Source organism: Anser anser (assembly GCF_964211835.1).
Source record: "Anser anser genome assembly, chromosome: Z".
NCBI lineage: Eukaryota > Metazoa > Chordata > Aves > Anseriformes > Anatidae > Anser > Anser anser.
The window spans coordinates 75,876,377-75,896,989 of record NC_139723.1 but is presented as its reverse complement, the minus strand read 5'-3'; the positions used below and the strand labels follow the sequence as shown (position 1 = coordinate 75,896,989).

The window sequence follows — 20,613 nt, the reverse complement described above, 5'->3', positions numbered from 1 at the left end:
AAGCAGGGGACAGCTGCGCTACTGATCCGACTCTTGGCATTAGCACTGAAGGTTTCAAAGGCCAAATTCTAGCATGAGTTGGATGCTAGACATGTCCTGGGTGGCCTCTGACTGCCAAGTGTCCGTATGGATGTGTCTTCATCCGTGTTATGCAGTGTTACAGCTCGTAGCAAGCAAACTTTCATTTGTTGTAGACACACAAGGGAGAAATGAGCTGCAGCAGGACATCCCTATAAGGAAAGTTCAGAATAAGACAAAATAGAGAGGGACAGGCGTTGGGTTAGAGAGCAGTAGGGAAAGCAACTCCCATGCCCCAGAGAAGTGCTATAATGCCATTGAACACTGGGGGGCAAAAAAGCACACAGCCTTTGGGAAGGAAAGAAGTGCTCGGTTCTTAGGAAGGCAGCAGCCCCATTCCCTCTTTCCCTTGGAGCATTCTTGGTCTCTGGTAATTTTATCTCAGCCTACTGCACCCTCCAGAGTGGAGAGCACGACATTTTGTTTTCCAACTACTGCAAGTAGTTACCTATAGCAACACGAGGCAGTATTCTCTGGTTTGATGGACCTGCAAGATGTGAAGCCATTACTTTTAATACACAGGTAAAATAGTAATACATGGAGAGAGAAATTCATTTTCACGAAAAAAAAAAAAAAAAAACCAACTTCAGGAGATACAACGAATTAATACAACATGAGTAAACTAAACGAGCATGTATGAAACTGAATACAACATAGAAGACAACAGAATTAAGAAAACTTTTTCAGAGTGTAGTTTTGCATGACTGGTCCCAAACATTTGCTGTTTAAATAAACAAAGAAGAGCAGCTAGGGAATGAGAAACGAATGCTGGAGACTTAAAGGGAAAAGTTTTGTAGGTAATTTTTGTACAGCTTTACCATGTCAAAAATAATGTGAAAACATTTTACTGCAGATACCTTCACCCTTTTCCTTCATGAAGCAACTCTGTTACACTCTAAAAATATCAAATTTCAGCATCAACATGTCTCCTATTTGCATCACCATCTCCCTGTCTTTTGGCATACTGCAGGGACTGGTGATTTGCAGGCACCGATGCTAAAACTGAGTTGTATCAAGGGAAAGGCTTTTGTGACTCATCCTGAGATGTCTAATTTATCTTTAAGAAAAGTGTCTCCCACAAAACACCTTGTTTTCTTGTTTGGAAGTCAAAGAAATCTTTTGAAATCTCTGTGAAAGAATGAAAATTGTGCGTGTGTGGGAGCAACTGTGACATTACTAATACTGCAAGTACTCTAAACAAGAGAATCAAAGCTTCTTAAAACATTTTACTTACATGACAGGCCAGTTTATTAAATGGAAGAAAATGACAGGCACTTGTAAGAGAAAGAAAAAGGAAAGTGTCAGGAATATAAGGCAGCAGGCTTGTTTCCTGCCTCCTTTCATTCTGCCATGCCTAGCTCTGTTAAAGTGGGAGAGCTGGAAGGCTGGTTATTGCAAAACATCTGCATCTTCATCTAGATGTATCGTTTGCCGAGACACAACATAGATATTTATTTGATTCTATGTATATGGAAGCAAAACTAGATGTGAAAGGTCAGACCCAGGGTCCTTGTAACTTTCAAACTCACATCATTGCAATAAAAGCTGATACTAAATATAGAAACTGATCGTACTGATAACTCAAATGAAGTCCTGAACTCATGTAGAAAGACAGAAAAGGTGGAACTTCTTAAATTAGCAGCACTAGTGTGGTTCTTCAGTGCCTGTAACATAACTCAATAGCTGAAAAAAATACTTTTTTCTCTCTTGTCATGAATCAACATTTTTGACTGTTTTCAGTGACACCTGAAATATATATTTTTTTGCTTCAGAATAAGCACCATCATACTTCCGTTTTAAACCGTTTTCCAAATTGTACTTATTTTTTTGCTTGCTTGTGACAAAGACACATTAAGTAGGACGTTACTTTTAAGTATTAGAAGCAAATATAGGATGCTTTTATGGGAAGATTGTCAAAGAAAAGCTGAATCTATTCTGTTGTGTGTTCTATAGAACACAACTCATTTGAAAAAGATAATGAGAAAGATGATGTGAGTGCCTGAAACATTTTTCTCTGAACAGACTTGTAAATAAAAGCTTTGATGTTTAAGATAGTCATATCTCCCTTCTCTTTTCAGGTTCACAATTCCTGTGTTGCTACAGACCTACCGTCACTCTGTGGGCCTGAATCAATGCCAGCTTTCTCTTTGTGTAAGAGAGCAGAGATAGCACTGACCATTCAAATTTTAATGTTCTGATGGTATTAAACCTCAAAGAAAATGTTAACAAAAACAGAAGTAAATGTTGCAAATTTCCTTTCCCATCCTCACACTGGAATCAGAGCTTTACGTACTTAACCCATTCTCAGCTCCTGGAGCACAGGTGGTCTACATGGTGCTTTAAGTCTTCTTGTCCTACAGAACCAAATCACCTCACCCTTTCCTTATTTTTACGGCTCCACAGAAGCCTTGCTCTTCTGTTAAAAATTCCTCCTCCTGCTAGATGCTGCATCAATGCAAGTTAATGATGGCAATAAGTGAACTGAGAAGGTAACAATCCTTCATTTTCTGGCCTTCTCTTTGTCCTGGGTGAGGCCCTTGTTCTCCAGCCATCCCAGCACCTACAAAGCGTTTCAAGTGCTGTCCAGGGTGTTATTCTTGCAAGCTCTTCTCTTCCTTGAGTATAATGGGAGAGGGATTAATGAAGAGTCACAAAATGGAAGAAGCCATAAAACTTGTATTTTTCACAAGGCAGGATGAAGGAGCTGTGGAGAAAGGTAAAGTCTGCCAGGAACTGAGCCCCATTTGGGGCCTCCAGAGGTGACACAGACACAAAAAGGCAGCTGAGGCCTTCACAGGCTTGTATAATTAATGAGCTTATATAAGGGAATTTTTTATTATTTTATTTTCCCATGAGAATAAATGACTTGCCACACTCTTAAAAACAAAGCTGAAGCTGGTGCACCTGTGCAGGGGCTCCTCATGCTCAAATCCAATGATTTGCATGTGTTGGTGTCAGTTCACACTGTGTGGAGCTACTCCAAGAGGTGATGAGCTCAACAGCTAGCTTGCTGAACAGTCGAGACTGTACATGTGCAACATGTATATAAAAACATACTTGGCAGCAGTCTTTCTCTGTATCCCCATTCATTAAAAATATTGCATTAGTAGATGGCTTTGTGGTGCTTAGCATGTAACATAACAAATGACAACCTCCAGAATCGAGGAAGCACAGCATAAATACAGCATATCACTTTCACAAACAAAGGGCCTTTGAAACTCTGGCAATATAATAACAATAGGAATCAAACTCCATACTCAATTAAATACAAATTTTTGGACTGCAGGATTCACTGTAGAGTTTAGAGGTACATCTGTACAATAATTCATGACAACCTTTGCAGAACTGAATTGACTCAGAGCATTCTGTAAAGAACAAAAACCATTTCACTCAAGGCTAGACATATGCAGGTAAACAGAGAAAACAGATACTACATTAAGGTAAATACTGTTATTTCCAATGCCAAGGTTTGACTGGCTTACCACCATGAATACAATTCTTATTTTGGCTAAGTTTATTTTTTTCAATTATAGTATCAAAGTCAAGAGGCCAGACTTTTAAGAATTAAGAAATTGCACGTTTCCTATAGATCAATTGTTTAGGTGCCTAAAAACAGATTTGCAGAGTAGCCTTAGCCAAACTTTCATGGCAAAGTCAGCCAGTACTTTCATTTCATTTGTACACAAGCAGCAGGATCCAGTATAAAATAATTGCTTTACTATTATGCTTTTAAACAATAAGCTTCAACATTTTTTACACTCCAATCACCTTCCATACACAAATCTGCTTTTATCATAGCTGGGAGGTTAATATACCATTTAATGATCCTGCTAATCATGACATAATAGCACCATGGCTTATGACAACTGTTTGATGCTCCTGCAGCTTTTGATTACCAAGGAGAATAACTCCAAACTTAAGATGCTTGTAAAACAAGATAAATAACAACTTTCATCCCAACTCTGTCCATTTTTATTACTTCTTCAATTTATCATATACTTCATCTACTTCCACAAATTGATAATGAGTTTCATGGCTCCTCAAGCAGGGCATCAAGACACCACAGGCAGACATGTCTTCACATACAATACAGTGTGTTAATACACTGAGGTCAACAGGAAGGAAGTAGTAAAGCAGCCAAAAAAAAAAGAAACTTTCAATCTGAGGCTTGAGGCAACCAGTTTTATCAAGTCTTCACTTTGCAGATAAGTGATGCTCTGGAATTGCAACTGCTCCAAGCAGGTAAGAGAGGAGGGTGTACCAGTAGGATCAGCATGGCAAGAGCACCAGTGCTACTGACCCAGAAAGAAAACATTCCCCTGGTGGAATTTCTTCCACTTGCTTCACGCAGTCCTACCCCACGTATCGAACACAAAAAGCAACAAAGCAGCAGCCGATCAGTGCCACCATCGATGCAGAAATCACAGTGACCACACTGCCGGCAACACTAACCAAGAGCCCCAGGCCCACGCCAAGGATGATCTGGGCCAGCTGGACCATGCAGGTGAGAGCGGCGCAGTCGATGCCCTTCCCTCGCCTGTGATCTGTGTCTTGTTTGTCCTCCTGCAAATTCTGGACCTGCAAATAAGCAAAAAACAAGATTCAGGGAAGGGAACTTAGACACTGCTGGTAACTTGCACCTCTCAGCCGATGATGCACTGTCATGACATCCAGGTGCAGCAAAACAAGCCAACAGCTCTCCTCTTCCTTTCCATTTTCTTCTGCCTGTCCCACAGAGGTTACAAAATTAAAACAGATTTTACAAGTGATAATAAGTTTTCCAAATTGTCCCATTTCTCCCACCTGCACTTTTCCCTCTACCCCTTCTCTCAAGGAAGGAATCGAGGAATGATCAGCGAAACCAACCTTTTACTTGAAGTTCAGGTCTACTTGAGCTCTGGCAAACTAACATAAGGAGTAAAATTCACTGTACAGGACACCCTGTCAAGGATATTTTTGCTACAGTTCTCACATGGCTGAATCATACAATCATCTAGGAATGACGGAATGGAAAAGGAATGGAAGAGACCTTCAAGATCATCAGGTCCAACCATAAGGAGAGCCTTGGGGGGAATATTGAGACATAGTATGTCCCACACACAGACAGATCATAATTTGTTTTAATGGAGCTCTGTGCTCTGAAGTTATGCCTCAAAGCACATAAAGGAGTTCAGTATTAGAATCTAACTGCAATGCTTTTATTGCTGAAAAAAAAAAGTCTGAGAATGAATGTACAGACTAGGATTCTTCTACATTACAGAAGGCCATTATCAGCTGCGAAATTCAAATGACATACATAGCAGAGGAAAAGGTTTTATTGTATATGGGCATCTCGTATACAAGCACCATGTGAGGTTGGCTGAACACTGGAACAGGCTGTCCAGAGAGGTTGTAGAGCTTCCACCCTTGGAGACCTTCAAAACTGAACTGGATATGATCACAGGCGATGTGCCAACTGTTCTGTTTCATTGGAAAATTACATAAAAGTTTACATATTTATTGTTCTTGCAGTTGAATGGAGATGGTTGCTTTGTAACACACAGAGGGTTTCTGTGCTGTGTGTTAGCTGAGCGGGTCTCTATCCAAATGCTCAATTGTGATTAGGATGCTTTTATCAAGACCTGTTATATTGTTTTTGAGCTGTTACCACCCAAAGCTCAAAATTACTGGAGGCAAACAGTGTCTTCCTAATCCCGTAGATGAAACTGAATTTGGATCCTAGGGAACAGCAGCATGGAGTAGGAATTGAAAGGGCAGCATTTTAAAAACCAGCACATGATTTTGGTAGACTGCATACTGAGGGAAAAAGTCTGTTCTTTGTTCTGGAATAATGCAGACCTTTCCTCTGAAGTATTTTCAATTTTAGACACAATTTCTTTGGAATTACATCTGTTTTGCTGTGCTCTGCCCAGGGTTCCTATGTGCCAGTAGTTCTGACCACAGTAATATGAATGTGTGAATGAACACAATCTTGCACTTGATGTTTCCTCTTTATTTATTTTTTTTCCTATTATAGAAGGTTCTGTTAATGTCAGAAGGTTCTGTTAATTCTGTTAATGTCAGATCTTACATAGAATTATCATTTAACATCTGGCATAACAAGTACTATACACCAAACAAAAAACAATCAGTTCTCTCACAAGTCACATTTGAAGCTATTAGCCTATTAAGTACAAAGTCCATTCACACTCAGCTTATTCTATTTCACTTCTGTCTTGAAACACGTCTGAGTCAGAGATGGGCTATAATTTACTTATAATTACTTTACTCCCTCTCTCTGAGCTGGCTGGCCTAAGATTAGGGTCGTGATCCTACCCTAAACTGGGTTCAGACCCTGTCTTTTGTTAAATCCCTCTGAAATTCTGCATTGTAATTGTTCTCTGTTGGAAGAAACAGAGAAATTAACTGAAAAATTATGAATCGGATCTATGAAATATTTAACCACCTTGAAACATCCTCCTAGGATTCAACAGAGTAATTTAGGGTTTTCTTGTACTCATCATTCAGATGATGATGCTTAGAAGTCAAACAGAACAGTAGGACATGTTCTCATGGACTTAATCTCGTCCTGTGCTGGTCTCAAGTATATTTTTTGTTGTGTTTCAACTGTTCAACACTTTCTTTATTAATTTCTTCGAATGTCACTGGACATAATGAGAGCTTTTCCTAAGTCCTCCCAATTCTCCTTAATCCTTCTTGTTTCCAGCTCTCTTACTAAGTTGAGAGAACATTTCCATTAAAGAGCTAAACTCTTTACAAGACATTAAGATCTTGCTGTGTCCAGTAACATGGTAGAAGGAATGCAGGCTTTTCCAGATTTCCTTTGGAAACAGGATTTCTTGCTGTGGAAGACCAAAAAACAACCCTAGACATTTAGAGGGAGAACGAGAATGTGGAATATAATTTATTACTGAACTACATAAAGCTGTTCGTACTTGAATTGCATATCTTTATCAGCTAACAGTTTTTTGTAACACTTTGCAGTTAACTGAAACTTCTGACAGCTTTTACAGCTTGGTTATTAACTTTAGGGCCTCAGAAGTCAGCTCCTCAGCTAATATGAACGGGCTAGGCTTTCCTGAAGTAATTTGAGTTTGGCAGCTGCTCAGCCTGAGCCCCTTGCACTTAGAAACAAGGGCACGCACGCACAGCTGAGAGATCAGTGGTGCACAGAGCAGTGGTTTAGATTTGATTCTCAGGAAGGCAGCCCTCGAAAGCAACACAAATTGGAGCCCTGTTATCCTCTTCCTGCCTGAACATGTACTGCAATTGGCTTTGTTTCAGCTGGGATGATAAATAATTACTTGTCTCAATGCAGGACTCTGTTTGGAGAGCCTGGAGCTGGGACCTTAGCTGAGAGATGTCATGTAGCTACATGACAGCTAATAATATTAGTGTTGTTTAATAAAGTCTTGAACATCTTTATGTCAGAAACTTTCTGTTCATAACACGTGTCACCATAAACAGTTTGAAATTACAATTAAAACCCATTTGCCAGTTCTATCCAATGTTCTACCAAAATACACTAAACAGATGCAGCCAGATATAAATTTACTCTTCTTTTGATATTGAACTTACCTCTTCTTCTCTGTGATACTCTGCAATGAGTTGGAATGGCACTGTGTACAGCGTGCTGGACATGACACCAAAGAGGGAACACAGAGCCAGAGTGGAATAGACATTGGGAAACAAGCCAATTAATCCAGTACCTAATCCAAAAAGTAGGTATCCAATGAAATAAAGTCCCTTTAATCCTATGTATTGCTGAAGGATTTTCTGCAGGTCTGTGGAAAGAAAGAAAAATTGCTGCTGAGACTAGAACTGAATAAGTCACATTTCATTGGGGAATTCCTTTAAGGAGTTTTATTTTGTAAGATGAAATGAAGGACAAAGTTATTGATTTTGGAAGTTGCCTCAAATTACTGCGGTTATAAACTTGCTGCAGAAACTTCTTTCTGCTAACTCTCTCTGGGGTACTTTTATTCAGACATAACCAAGCTCTGAGAAGAAGTAGTTAACAGCCATTCTGGAAGAACTGACCCACTGACAACCTCAGACATTTCTGCTGTTTGATTACAACAGGAACATTTGGCATCAGCCCCTGTCTGAGCTGGAAGAGGTGCTACATAAATGCCTATAATTAAGCTCCAAAGGAGGAAGATTCTTTTAGATGCTCACTTCAACTCCCAAAATGCTCCTAATTTGAGATTTTGGATAGCAAGCAATTTTTAAATCCTGGGTAAGAGCTATGGTGAGATTTATTTGGGAAACTGTGCTAGCATATTTACACATAATTTTGAAGAGCAAGGTTCATGTTTTTGGCAAGAACTTCTACTGTATTGTGAAAAGGTCACAGTATCACAGTATCACAGATTTCTAGGTTGGAAGAGACCTCAAGATCATCGAGTCCAACCTCCGACCTAACACTAAGTACTCCACTAAACCATATCGCTAAGCTCTACATCTAAACGTCTTTTAAAGACCTCCAGGGATGGTGACTCCACCACCTCCCTGGGCAGCCCATTCCAATGCTTAATAACCCTTTCGGTAAAGAAGTACTTCCTAACATCCAACCTAAAACTCCCCTGTCGCAACTTTAGCCCATTCCCCCTCGTCCTGTCACCAGGCACGTAGGAGAACAGACCAACCCCCACCTCTTTACAGCCTCCTTTAAGGTAACTGTAGAGAGCGATAAGGTCGCCCCTGAGCCTCCTCTTCTCCAGGCTAAACAACCCCAGCTCCCTCAGCCGCTCCTCGTAAGACTTGTTCTCCAGACCCCTCACCAGCTTGGTCGCCCTTCTCTGGACTCGCTCGAGCACGTCCATGTCCTTCCTGTAGCGAGGGGCCCAAAACTGAACACAGTACTCAAGGTGCGGCCTCACCAGAGCCGAGTACAGGGGCACAATCACTTCCCTAGCCCTGCTGGCCACACTGCTTCTTATGCAGGCCAGGATGCTGTTGGCCTTCTTGGCCACCTGAGCACACTGCTGGCTCATATTCAGCCGACTATCAACCAATACTCCCAGGTCCCTCTCGGCCAGGCAGCTTTCCAGCCACTCATCTCCCATTCATTTTGTGAGAAATGCAGATGGGGAGAGACCATCAGAGTGACCTTTGAAAACCTAATGCTATAGGTCTGCTAGGTGAAAGAGCATCTCAGAATGATAACCACAGCTTCAATTTTACTCTGGCATTTAACTTTAGGATGATATTCAGTGTTTAGGGTCAGTTCACATGCAGAACAATGCCTTCCTCTCAAAGTGACCCCTCATCACATGGTCCAGACAGGAACTGCTCATGTCAAGATACAGATTTATAACACTGCTGAGAATGTAAAATTTCTTACAGTTTTCGTGCAAAAAAAAATTTGGCATCACTTTATTTTTTTAAACAATGGCAAACTGCAAGTAGTATAAACACTGATTTAAAACAGTGTTGGAGTACATTCCTGGATACTTACAAGAATAGACTGAGGACGAAATTGCATTGATACACAGCCCCCAGCATCCAACCTCTACGCCTCTTCTGTAGGTAAGGTAAAGCGTGGAGTTATGAGGTGCATAAGGACTACCTCGGTATACAACCTGAAAGAGACCATAGAGATCACAGAAGACAGGGATGCGTGGCATGTATACAATACCTTGTGCTTACGAGAACACGGGACCCAAGACAGGGCCTCATCCCAGGCAGGGGTAATGATTAGCACCCAAGAAATCTTTCAGGCAGTGCTCCCATCATCCATTCGCAGTTCTTCCGATTTCACACTCATTTCTCCCAGACCAGCTTTGTCCTCATTTCTTACGCTCAGTTTTTTCCTGGACTGTCCACTCCTTTGCCCTTTTTCCTTTGGGTGTCCCATTTCCCACTCTCCCCTCTCTGCTTCTGCTTTCGTGCTTTAGCATCTCTTTCCCTAATTTATCTACAATTACTTTTTTTTTTCTTTCATGCCACACATACATTTTTCCAATCAGTCATTCTCTTATTCAGTCCCTTATCCAGCCAAGCAAAAATTTTTCTTTTAGGTGTTCATATACACTGCAGGAAACCAAAACTCCGTCTCACCTACAGAGACAAAAAAAAGGCAAGGAAACATGGCGTACTGGATGGGAGTCACTGACATTTCTTCGGATTTGTAACAATATCTCACTTCTTTTTGGTGGAGGAGGAGATGCTACGAGGGAGGAAAAGCAAGAGGATTTTACACTTTTACCTGTCCCATGAAATCCGTGAAGAAGAGCATGTTGGATAGGAAAGCCATCCATCCAAAGAGGTGGCTCACACACAGATAGCGATAGTGGGATGGCATGCTGAAAAGCGTCTTCAAGAGTGATTTAAGGGTCATCCGCCTTTGAGTCTAAAAGCAAGTATTTAACAATAATACTGTATTATTGCCCTGAAGGCTAATAAAATAGCTGACGGCAAATGGAGAAGGCCTCAGTATCTTTTCATTGCTAAACTTCCAAAGTGTTTTGTTTGTTATTGCTAGGATGGGTTGCTTGGGTACTGAATGTCCTTCACTATAATTTGTAGAGCCATTGCATAGTAAAGTCATCTGAAAGATCACAGAGACTTGGGGAGCTGGGGTACATCAGTAAGGATGTAGCAACATTGCTTGTTGTTGCAGGCAGTAGAATTGTTGTTTACCACTAGAACCAAGTGAAAATTTTCTGCAAAAACACATTCAGCAGGGGTTCAAAAAGCAAAAGAAAAGAAATACAAAAATAATTATTTCCTGGAGACAATCAGCTTTCCATTGCAGATTTAAAGCTGTCATAGAAAATAATGAAACCTAAAAATATCTCCTCAGAATTAAAGTATATCAGTTGAGGAGTACTGCAGTTCTGAGACTTTGTTCCCATTCCTCTTTCTATGTCCTATGTTCCCTAGAAAACTTAATCTTTTCTTGTATATAATTACTACGAAATTTCCACAACATCTTCCCCCTCAAGAGGCAGGAAGAGGCTGTGATACATAACAGGAGATGCAGCACCACACAAAACCTTACTGTCCAGATAATGTAAGCTCCAGCACCTGAACGCCCCCATCTCATGGGCAAAGCAACTCAATACAACATCAAAAACATTATAGGCATGGGTTAACAAATCTCACTGACAGGCAAAAGCAACATTTCTCACCACCTTCAACGCCCCACCTTATCTCCCTCCTCCTTGTCTGAGCCCTGTGCCCAAAAACTATCTGTTTTTTTGTTTTTGTTTTCAGTCACAGTCATCAGATCACCTCTATCACTTGATTTTTTCAGTACTTCAGGTGTGCTTGATGTCAGGCATTTGCAACATAGAGTCGTTACTACTTAGAAGGTCCTGCGTGGTTCTTTGCTTTCAGAGAAAAACAGATGTTATTTTTTATATTATTCCGTGCACTATGGAACACTTCCAATTTTCTCTAGGAATATTTGGTGGCAACAGTGGAGAGGTGGTGCGAAAAGCTGTATGGCCACTAAATGGGGATGAACTTTAGTGTAAAGTTCATGGCTGGAAAGCTGAATTGTGTCTTCAATCTGCTGTTAGCTGATAACATTTTTTCCTTCCTTTAATGTTCTAGCTACTTTTCACAATTCTGCTTTCCTTTGAACTAGGTTATGCTGCAAGCTGCTCTATGAACAATCACCACATATAAAGTTGGAAAATACATTGCTCCAGTGTGAGGTTTTTAATCCTCATAGGAATGCCAAAATTCAAGTCATCGACTTTTACTTTGAACTGCATATTGTCTAAATCCCTTGGAATTTCTCTCAGTATCACTCTCTCTTTTAACTGCATTTTAAACAGAGTAATCATTCTATTCAACTACAATTATACAAAAAAAAAAAAAGACAGTTCCACATTAACTCATTAGCATTATTTTAATGATAATTGCTATTGTTTGACTTAGCTTATATAATTTGTTCAACTCTTCCACAAAGTTCTTCAAAATAGGCTTTCTAATCAAAGTGTTAAGATACGGTCAGGGAACTTCAAGGGACAGTAATTACAAATAATAATTTGACAGACATGCTTTCTTTCTATTTAGATATTTTAAAGAGTAGAAATGGAAACAGAAATGTTTAATAAATATATTTAATGCCCTCCAATGCACAATCCTTTAAAATCTCACAATACCTAATCATTTTTTTCTACAAAATCGCTACAACTCAATGCTGATTCATAAGGATAGCGAGGAATTCATATGACAGGTTTTATGGCCATAGATCCTGAGTAATTTGGCACCAAAATAAAGAACAAGAGTAGAATAATTTTGGATTTCTGTTCATACTGTAACAGGTGAAATCTCATTAATAACCATGGATGCTATTAGTATGTAAGAGCATAGCCCTTAATTTAGAAGAAATTTAGGCCTGTGATGCCTGCAGTGAAAAAAGAGGCACAGAAAAACAGGAAGCCAAACCATTTCTTCAAGGGAGCAATTACAGTAATGAATGAACTCAGAAAACATGTGCCACAGGAGACAGACCACTGCGGTAGCGAGAGTGTCTAGAATTTATACAAGCCCGGGCACATCAAAGGAACATGAGACAGATCAAAGCACAGTGAGCCTCTGATGGGCTGTCCAGCTAAAATCCTTGAAAGGAGGGCAATAGCAGAAGCTGGCCTGCAGTGCATGACAGAACTTTTCCTCGGGCGTCAGATGCTACTGACACACTGGAATTATTTTTTGCCAAGCAAGAGGCTACCCCAGCCCCCTCTCTTCTTCATTGCCCTTCCTTTCTTTTAGAGCCTGCATTGGCCAGTCAATGACACAGAGCACCTCTGACAATCTGGAGGATACTCAAAGGTAACAGTGCTGGTGAAGGATGCTGTCTGCTCAAGCTGGCCTGTGGTGGGGAAACAGGGAGAACACCGCAGTGTGCTTGCCATATTCTCCCAGCACGCTGCTGCTTTGCTGCCAGTCCCTCACCGTGTGTCTGGCATCCTCACCCGGCAGTGTTCATCTTTTATTCTAGCTTTGCGTGGTGTCTGCTGTAATAATATTCTTATCTGGGTTGGGAGTACCAAGTGCTGTTAGAATACAAGTGATAAACAGTAAAAGATTATAAATCCATTATATTGGTAGGTTAAACGTGAATTTATGTTTCTAACTTAAAATCATCTGGGTGTTCTCATTAATTTTTAGCTGATTTCCCAAGAATTGTATCGGGGATATATACACATGATGCCAAGAGATCAGAAGTGAAATTAAAACAACAGGCAACTGTTTCACTACTTACTGCCATGCTAGGAACCAAACATATATATTAACTTTTGCTTACCTAGGATACCATGAAAGTGTGGTGAGGATTCCTACATTAAAAGTCATCAACAAAACAGTCAAAACCACTACTTGTTCCTAAGACTACCCTATAAATTTGCTTCCCAGATATTTTTCAGGTAGGTTCACCTTTTCTCAGCTTCCTTAGATTGAAGCTATCACTCATAAGAACTCAGCAGGATCAAAATACCAGTGATTACTTGCAAGCACACACTATTCTCTCCCACCTAAAAGTTCCACCAATGGCACAGCTACACCATCACTTCAAAATAAAACTAAAACCCTGAAGTGACGTCGCACTCTTGTTTAAGTAGCAATTTCAAACAAATCAGCATCATCAATGAATCCTCAATGAAATACTGAGCACTAGCATAACTGAAATGTTTATCAGACCAGGGAACTAACGCTTCATACTTACTAAATATGTCAGCCTGTTGACATCAGTGGGAGTTGCACATTTATATCAAAGATTAATGGTTTGTAGCTCCTGTCCACAATGTATTGTTAATTCTGTCAGGACTGAAGGACAAATCATATCCCCTTGACAAATTTCAGATGAGGAGGATACAAGAAACTTGCAAAGAGTGGAAACTTGAATCTGGTTCTCCCTCATCCCTGCCAACTGTTCAAAGCATCAGGACTAGTCTGTCCCCACCCCTCTTGCTGGAAATACTTTAGAAATAACAAAAGAAAAAAGAAAGCAGACTTTCTACTGACGCTGTATCCTGGTGGAAGATTCTTTTTCTGAGTGTGTGTGTGAAAGGGGAATATTTCAAACAGTCAGCAATTAAAAGGCTGTTGGTCACCAAGGATGGAATGATATGGGCTACAAAATCATCTCTGCACTTACCTCTGTATGTGATGTAACAGCGTGTTTCTTTGGTTTAGCTGCAGCATTTATTTCAGTACATGTTAAGTATCCATTCCTGATTTCCTCTATGGAGCTATACTTTTTGGGGTCAGTCACTTCCAACAAGAACTTTGTCTCTTCTTTGTTATACCTGAGTGGAACTTCAGGAATACTGCGCAGATGTATAGTAAGGCAGATTAGGAAAACCAAGGCTGACAAGAGGAAAATCACCTGGAATTCCGATGCTAAGGAATATCCTAGTACGGTTTGACCCCAATCCACAGCACCTGTCAGGTAACCCAGGGCTCCTCCTAAGCCTACATGGGGAAAAAAAGGGGGAAAAAATCTACTGGTATTCATAAAATAAATAAACAGCACACAATACCCTCAACATGTGATTCCCTCTAGTAATGATTGAATAATTACCCTTCAGATATCATTGTATGTGGGAAGAATCACAAGAAATTGGAACACTGAGCTATTCACACATATGAGCAGTTACCAAAATGTCTCTTGGAAAATATCCTCAGTTCTGATGGATGGAGCTCTCAAAAAAGACCCAAATAGTTAGCAACATGGGCCTTCATCTCTTTGCCAGCCAATATTCTGTATGATTCAGAAACATTTCTTTGAAGCTTTCTTTTCTTTGAAACAGTGAGTAATACAAAATAAAACTCTACTGGAACATGTGTTTTTTAAAACTTCATAGAAACAAACAATTTTTCTATTACATCAAGACTATCTGTAGTTCAAACTTTGTAAAATGTACGTTATATAGCTGAATCTGAACTGAAATATTGCTTCCATGGATTTTGCTTATTTGTTTGTTTGTTTTTAAGAAAGGAATTAAATAAAAACCATTGTTTTGTAATCACCAAAATCCAAGTACCTCTCCACTAGGAAAGGAAAACAAAAAGGAATGAATATAAATGTGAAATTCCTCTTACTGAGATTCCCCATCTCAGAAAATTTAGCATTCTCATTTTACCATTTACTCTATCTTATGTCTCAAAGTTAATAAAAGTAGAATTCAGTCCATTAAGAATTCAGTCCATTGTTTTACAATTCCTTCTTTTTGATGAGAGTGCAAGCTGTTTCAGAAGTACAAGGTACAAGTGTACACTGTTACATCCAGCACGTAGCTTTGTCAGGGGAAGCAGCTTAGTACAGTCCCAACACCCCGTTAACCAGGTGGTTCTGCAGGACATGGAAGTGACCCAGCACAGAAGCATCTGAAGAACGTGGAAGTATTTCTACGCCTCTGCTTAGGAGAACTGGAGACAACGCATGGCAGAACCATTCTGTCCAACAAAAAGTAGCAGAGGTAACAAGACCCACGTATGCTTCGCCTAAAAACCACATCATTATCATTCCACTCTGGACTTTCTGTACTTATTTCCCTCGGGTGTGATCACAGCCCTCCTTCATTGTGTCCTACTGGACAGGGACTGTATCGTTGCTTTTCTAATGAAAAACAATTAAGCTGTTAATATATTTTGGAAGAAAACTTACACTACATGTTTGCACAGCAGTTAATGCTTGATGCTTGAGGTCTTTTTTGCATACTGTTTTGACAAAAAGTAATCATGATATTGGAATGCACAGTCTGTGTGTTGGGTGTTGGGTATGTGCAGTCTCTCTTCTACTTTTCTCAGTTTTACATCTGCAAGCTATCCAGTTTCATGTTTGAACTTTAAAAATGGCAAAAACAAACTGGAGAGCAAAGTCTTGGGGATAGTTAATGTAAAAAGAAGGAACTAAATAGGCGAAAGATAATAATACATAAAACAGAAGCAATTAAAAAGGGGAAGGAAGGATGCTTTCTGTATTTAATAGGGACAGAGAAAAGGAATAATACATTTTAACTATAGGAAATGTATATTAAGATTAGATTTTAGGGAAAACCATTTAACAGCAAGGCCAGTGAAATGCTGGAGAAGGCTGCCTTGGGAGAGCTGCAGAATCTCAAGCTGTGCAACCACCCATCCAGATGGGTTTAGGTACAGAAGATCTTGATATAGTGACAAGGTGCTGGACCAAATAATGTGCAGAAATCTGTTCCGTTCTTATTTAATGTGATTTATCTTACATCCCTTTTCACAGCTCACCACACAAATGAATCAGTTCAGTAGCTCTGAATACAGAAATCAAAACTTTTTAGTAGGAAAAATTGTAAAGAGTTCTGCTGAAGGCAGGAATATACTCAGAAACTCGCTCCTCATTCTTTCCAAACTAGTGATTGATTAAAATGTTGTCTGTGAGTTTCTAATGGCTCATACTGACTTCATTCCCACGTGGCTTCAGGGTTCTCTTAGAATCTGTGCCCAGGTTCCAGGATGCAGCTTTTTCATATATCCAAAATCTGCCTGCTGCCAATAGCTACTACACCTCCCTCTCAACTGGGGTAAGCACCACCGAAGCTATGTGCTTCTGCTCTTGGTACAGCTCCGTTGCCACTAAAATCTGCATCAATACAGACTGCATGACTTCTCATCCAGACGGTTTTTTGTCTAGTCCTTTCACAGTGACTGCTCTCAGACACAGCTGGAAGCTCCTCCAAAGTCACATCTCAGGTATCCAGCCTTATGTGCACTGCCTGTGTGTTTCGCCAACACAGGGCAAAGCCTTCTGCACTACGTGAGCTCTTTCCTTCTGTAACTCAGCAACTTTTCAAATGTCTAAAGGCAATCACATGAAGCGAGTTTTTGGACTGAACTCCTTGGTCTTATTTTCTGGAAGTTAGTGATTTTACATAAAACTTCTTGTTTCTAAAGTGGAGGGCAGCATACGCTGGAGCACTTTCAAAGAACAGAAACCAGCCATACTGCTGGTCACTTGCTCTTTCATGTGCTGGGTCAAAAATATTTATTTGTAAGTGCTACGGCAAGGAAACAAGATCCTTCTCTTATTTTTTCCTTCATCAAAAACTTGAAGAAAATCAGAACAAAATGAATACACACTACTTCATTTTTTTTAAATAGTTAATTGCTCTTAATTGAACCATGGCTATATTACTGTAAATGTTTATGCCTGCAGCCTTCTGCAGCAGAATTCTTGTAGCAGCAATCACAAGTTGCTGTGCTCTGGAGTAGTTAAAATCCAGCAACAAAAGACCCGTGACTGAAGCGCAGAATCAGATGATCAGTTCATTCAAGATTAGCTCACAGAGATTATAAAATCCATGCAACTGCCTTCCCCTCCCTCAAAGTAGGAAGGAAAAGAAAGGATCTGAGTACCTGTAAAGAGGGCATGGTAATGCAGACCCTTCTCTTTATCCTGATGAGAGCAGACATCAAATAAATATGCTTTGATAGGGCCATCAATAAAGTCAGCTGCAAAGTCAAAAAGCACTACTCCCAGCATGGTAATGACTATTGCCCACATCTGCTGCTTGTCTCTCCCATCGATGAAAGCTACAAAAAGGAGAAGAAAAAAACAAAAACAAAAAACAAAAAAATACGCCTCATTCTGACAGCAATAGTGTCATGTTTTGCAAAACCCCATTTTTCTTTCCAGAAACCTCCAAATCTAAACAATGCTGTTATGCACAAGAGCTCAGTCATAACAGAATGACATCTAAGAAGCAGGATAACTATGTTTTGAGTTTGCGTAGCTCTGAGCTGTGCTAGGTTGACTTTTATACACAAGCAGAAACTTGTCAGCACGAGCTTAAGGCTCCGCAATAAGAGCATCACTAGCCTTTCTCTACTCTGCACTTCCATTGCATGCTCTGGTAGCCAAACATACTTGCATTTTGGAGTACTTATTTTACTCCATTTGTTCCACCCTTCCACTGTTATAGACAGTCAAGAGTTGGCTAACATCTCTTTCTGGGTAAATGAATACAAATATACACAACAGCAATGATATCCAGGAACAGAGAATAAACCAGTCTGTGAAAACACGCTCCTCCCCACAGGAAGGAGACACAAGCCACAATGACAGCAACGACTTTCCAGCAAGTCTTTGAGAAGTTAGATCTCAAGCTGAAATAAAACAGCATCTGGGAACATCACTCCTATCTGATTTTGCACACTCTAGGTGCAACAGGGTTTCCAAGGAGTTGTGATTTGTATTATTCACCAGCATAACACGTTCCTGAGTCAAGCAAGTGCTGCAATAATTAAAGCTACATTAAAAGATGAACTACAGACAAATTTGAATGCTGACCCATCTAAAATAGGGACTAGTAGATATTCTGTTACAATTTGTACTACATCATACAAACAACATTAACCATTTAACTTAATAAGGTAGATTTTAGTTCTTTAAAACTTCTCTGGGCCTAAGCAGTGCTTTAGTTGTATGAACCGATGAGGCAAGCAGATCAGCATACAAAATACTGTAATCACATGCACAAACTACAGAACACTATGTAAAGGGCACATAACATGCAGCATTAGGGTTGAACATAATTGCAGTACTCCTCAGCTCCTTCAGTGCAGCCGAGTAATGTGCTACCCAATGTTAACACCCAACTTTTACAGCAAAATAAAGGAACCCCTCCTTTCTTTCCGATTCAAAACACTGGGATGAGTTTTGTCTGTCAGCACAGCGCATTCCCCTCACTCACCTGCGATCATCTTGTCCCCATTGAGGTACAAAGCCATGCCTACCAGCATTATGATGCCCAGACCCAGAATGTACGGTCGCCTCCTGCCCCAGCTACAGGTGCAGTGATCACTGGCTGAACCTACCACGGGCTGCAGCATGAAGCCCAGGATCGGGCTGATGAGCCACACCAGGCTGTAGAGGCTCTTGGGCAGCCCTACACTGAGCAGCACCGGTGTGACAAAGGCGGCCTCCACAGCATAGCAGAACTCCCTGCCGAACATCGCCATGCTGTGCATGACCAGCCTTCCCGTCCGTCGCTTCTTTGGTACCACCATCCCAGTCCTGGTCACGGATTGCTGCACGGCCTTCTCTTTCCCTCTGGTGTTGTCCAGGTCAGTCATGGCCACCTCAGAAGGGGGTGGAAGGGCCCGGTGGAAGCTCTGTTTGGTTAAGGTCATCGCTCTGTCTACTCGCCCCGGCCCAGCAAGTCAGTGCTGCCTGCTCTGGCTGACATGGAGTGCAGGTCATATGCTGGGTGGATTTGGTCTGCACTGGGGGAGGGACTCACATACTTTCATGGCTCTGCGATCACAAGTTATGAAAGGAAGGGGGCGGGGATGAGTGCTAACATTAGCAGATCTGCCCTCCTGGATGTCTGCAAAGCTGCCGGCCATCCACGACTAAAGCATTACTGTTGAAGCGCGAAACACACCTACAATGGGAGCATACATCACATGGGCAAGGCGCAGGATCAGCCCGACACAAAGCTGCTCCTCTTGTTGCTGCAAGATAGCAGTGACACCGGGAATATAGAGCCCCCATCTTCCCATTCAGCAAACAACCCATGCACCGGAGCGCTGAATTCCTGTAGAAGGGGGAAAAATACAAATAAAAATCTACAATCACATATCCAGAAAAGGACTTCAAGGCACTTGATGAAGATAAGTGAACCTACCTATTGTTCTAGTATTAGTGACAGGCACAGAAGTCTGACAAACAGAAACTGCTGAATATTTTCTTGCATCTGCTCTGTGCTACCCTCGATAAACTGATTATTTTCTTGGTTTCTAAAAAACAAAGGGGTATCAGGATCACTTAGTTTTTGTTTTGTTTTGAAATAGTCTCACCTGACACATACACTTTTGGCAAGAAAACAGAAGGCTTTAGAAGAAATCTATAGTGACACACCAAACCCCATTCCTTTTAGGTCAGCCACATGACTGAGGCGGCTGAGCCAACCCATGCTGAACTTAGCAGTAGTTTTCATACTGACCTCAGCAAATATTGGGTCAAAACCTTGGCGTGCTGTAAAGTAAGTTTGACAACATTGACTCTACTCCAATACAAGCAGATGCATTTGGGACTAAGCAAACTGTCAGATCTTAGTGTGGAGCCAGGACTTGGACTCGATAATCTTGGTGGGTCTCCTCCAGTTCAGGATATTCTCTGATAGTGCAAAAGTGCATAATACTCAGCAATTCATCAGTGATTATCTGCTGAAAACTTAGAATACTTTTGTTTAATTGTTTATCTAACTTGTCAATACCTACTAAATAATTCCTCCTTCCATGCAGGTGTTTGTGTAGTAGAATGTAAAAGGATTTTTGGTAGTAGTAATGCTAACATTTTGGCATGACATGTCTAAAATAAGCTTTGGAAGTCTTTGCAAGCAATGAGCTAATCTTCAGCAATGTAAACACTGAAAATATCACTCCCCCACCCCCCTAAAACAAACAAACCCTAACCCCCTATAATTCCTGACACATTGGACTAATGATTGTACTAAGACCATATAGCTAATTATTTTTAAAAATGTAATTACTTTTGTAATTTTGAAGGAGCAAAGACTGTTTCAAATGACTAAT

General features: G+C 40.6%; 1 protein-coding gene across 5 annotated transcripts in view; it reads right to left on the bottom strand.

Annotated features, from left to right (window-relative positions):
• Positions 1-652: 652 nt before the first annotated feature.
• Positions 653-20,613, bottom strand: part of SLC45A2 (solute carrier family 45 member 2) — a 30,108-nt gene continuing 10,147 nt past the window's right edge. For 2 of the 5 annotated variants that reach the window (XM_083818155.1, XM_083818157.1), the window contains exons 2-8: positions 19,461-19,613; positions 17,431-17,607; positions 14,195-14,511; positions 10,289-10,432; positions 9,539-9,662; positions 7,657-7,862; positions 653-4,656 (exon numbers count right to left, since the gene is read on the bottom strand). In XM_083818155.1, coding sequence (XP_083674281.1) covers positions 4,432-4,656; positions 7,657-7,862; positions 9,539-9,662; positions 10,289-10,432; positions 14,195-14,511; positions 17,431-17,607; positions 19,461-19,578 — 1,311 coding nt within the window. In that variant the 5' untranslated portion in view covers positions 19,579-19,613 and the 3' untranslated portion in view covers positions 653-4,431. Of the gene's footprint in view, positions 4,657-7,656; positions 7,863-9,538; positions 9,663-10,288; positions 10,433-14,194; positions 14,512-17,430; positions 17,608-18,767; positions 19,614-19,703; positions 20,593-20,613 lie in introns of those variants that run through there. The other 3 variants (XM_083818156.1, XM_083818153.1, XM_083818154.1) reach the window with 3 other exon arrangements.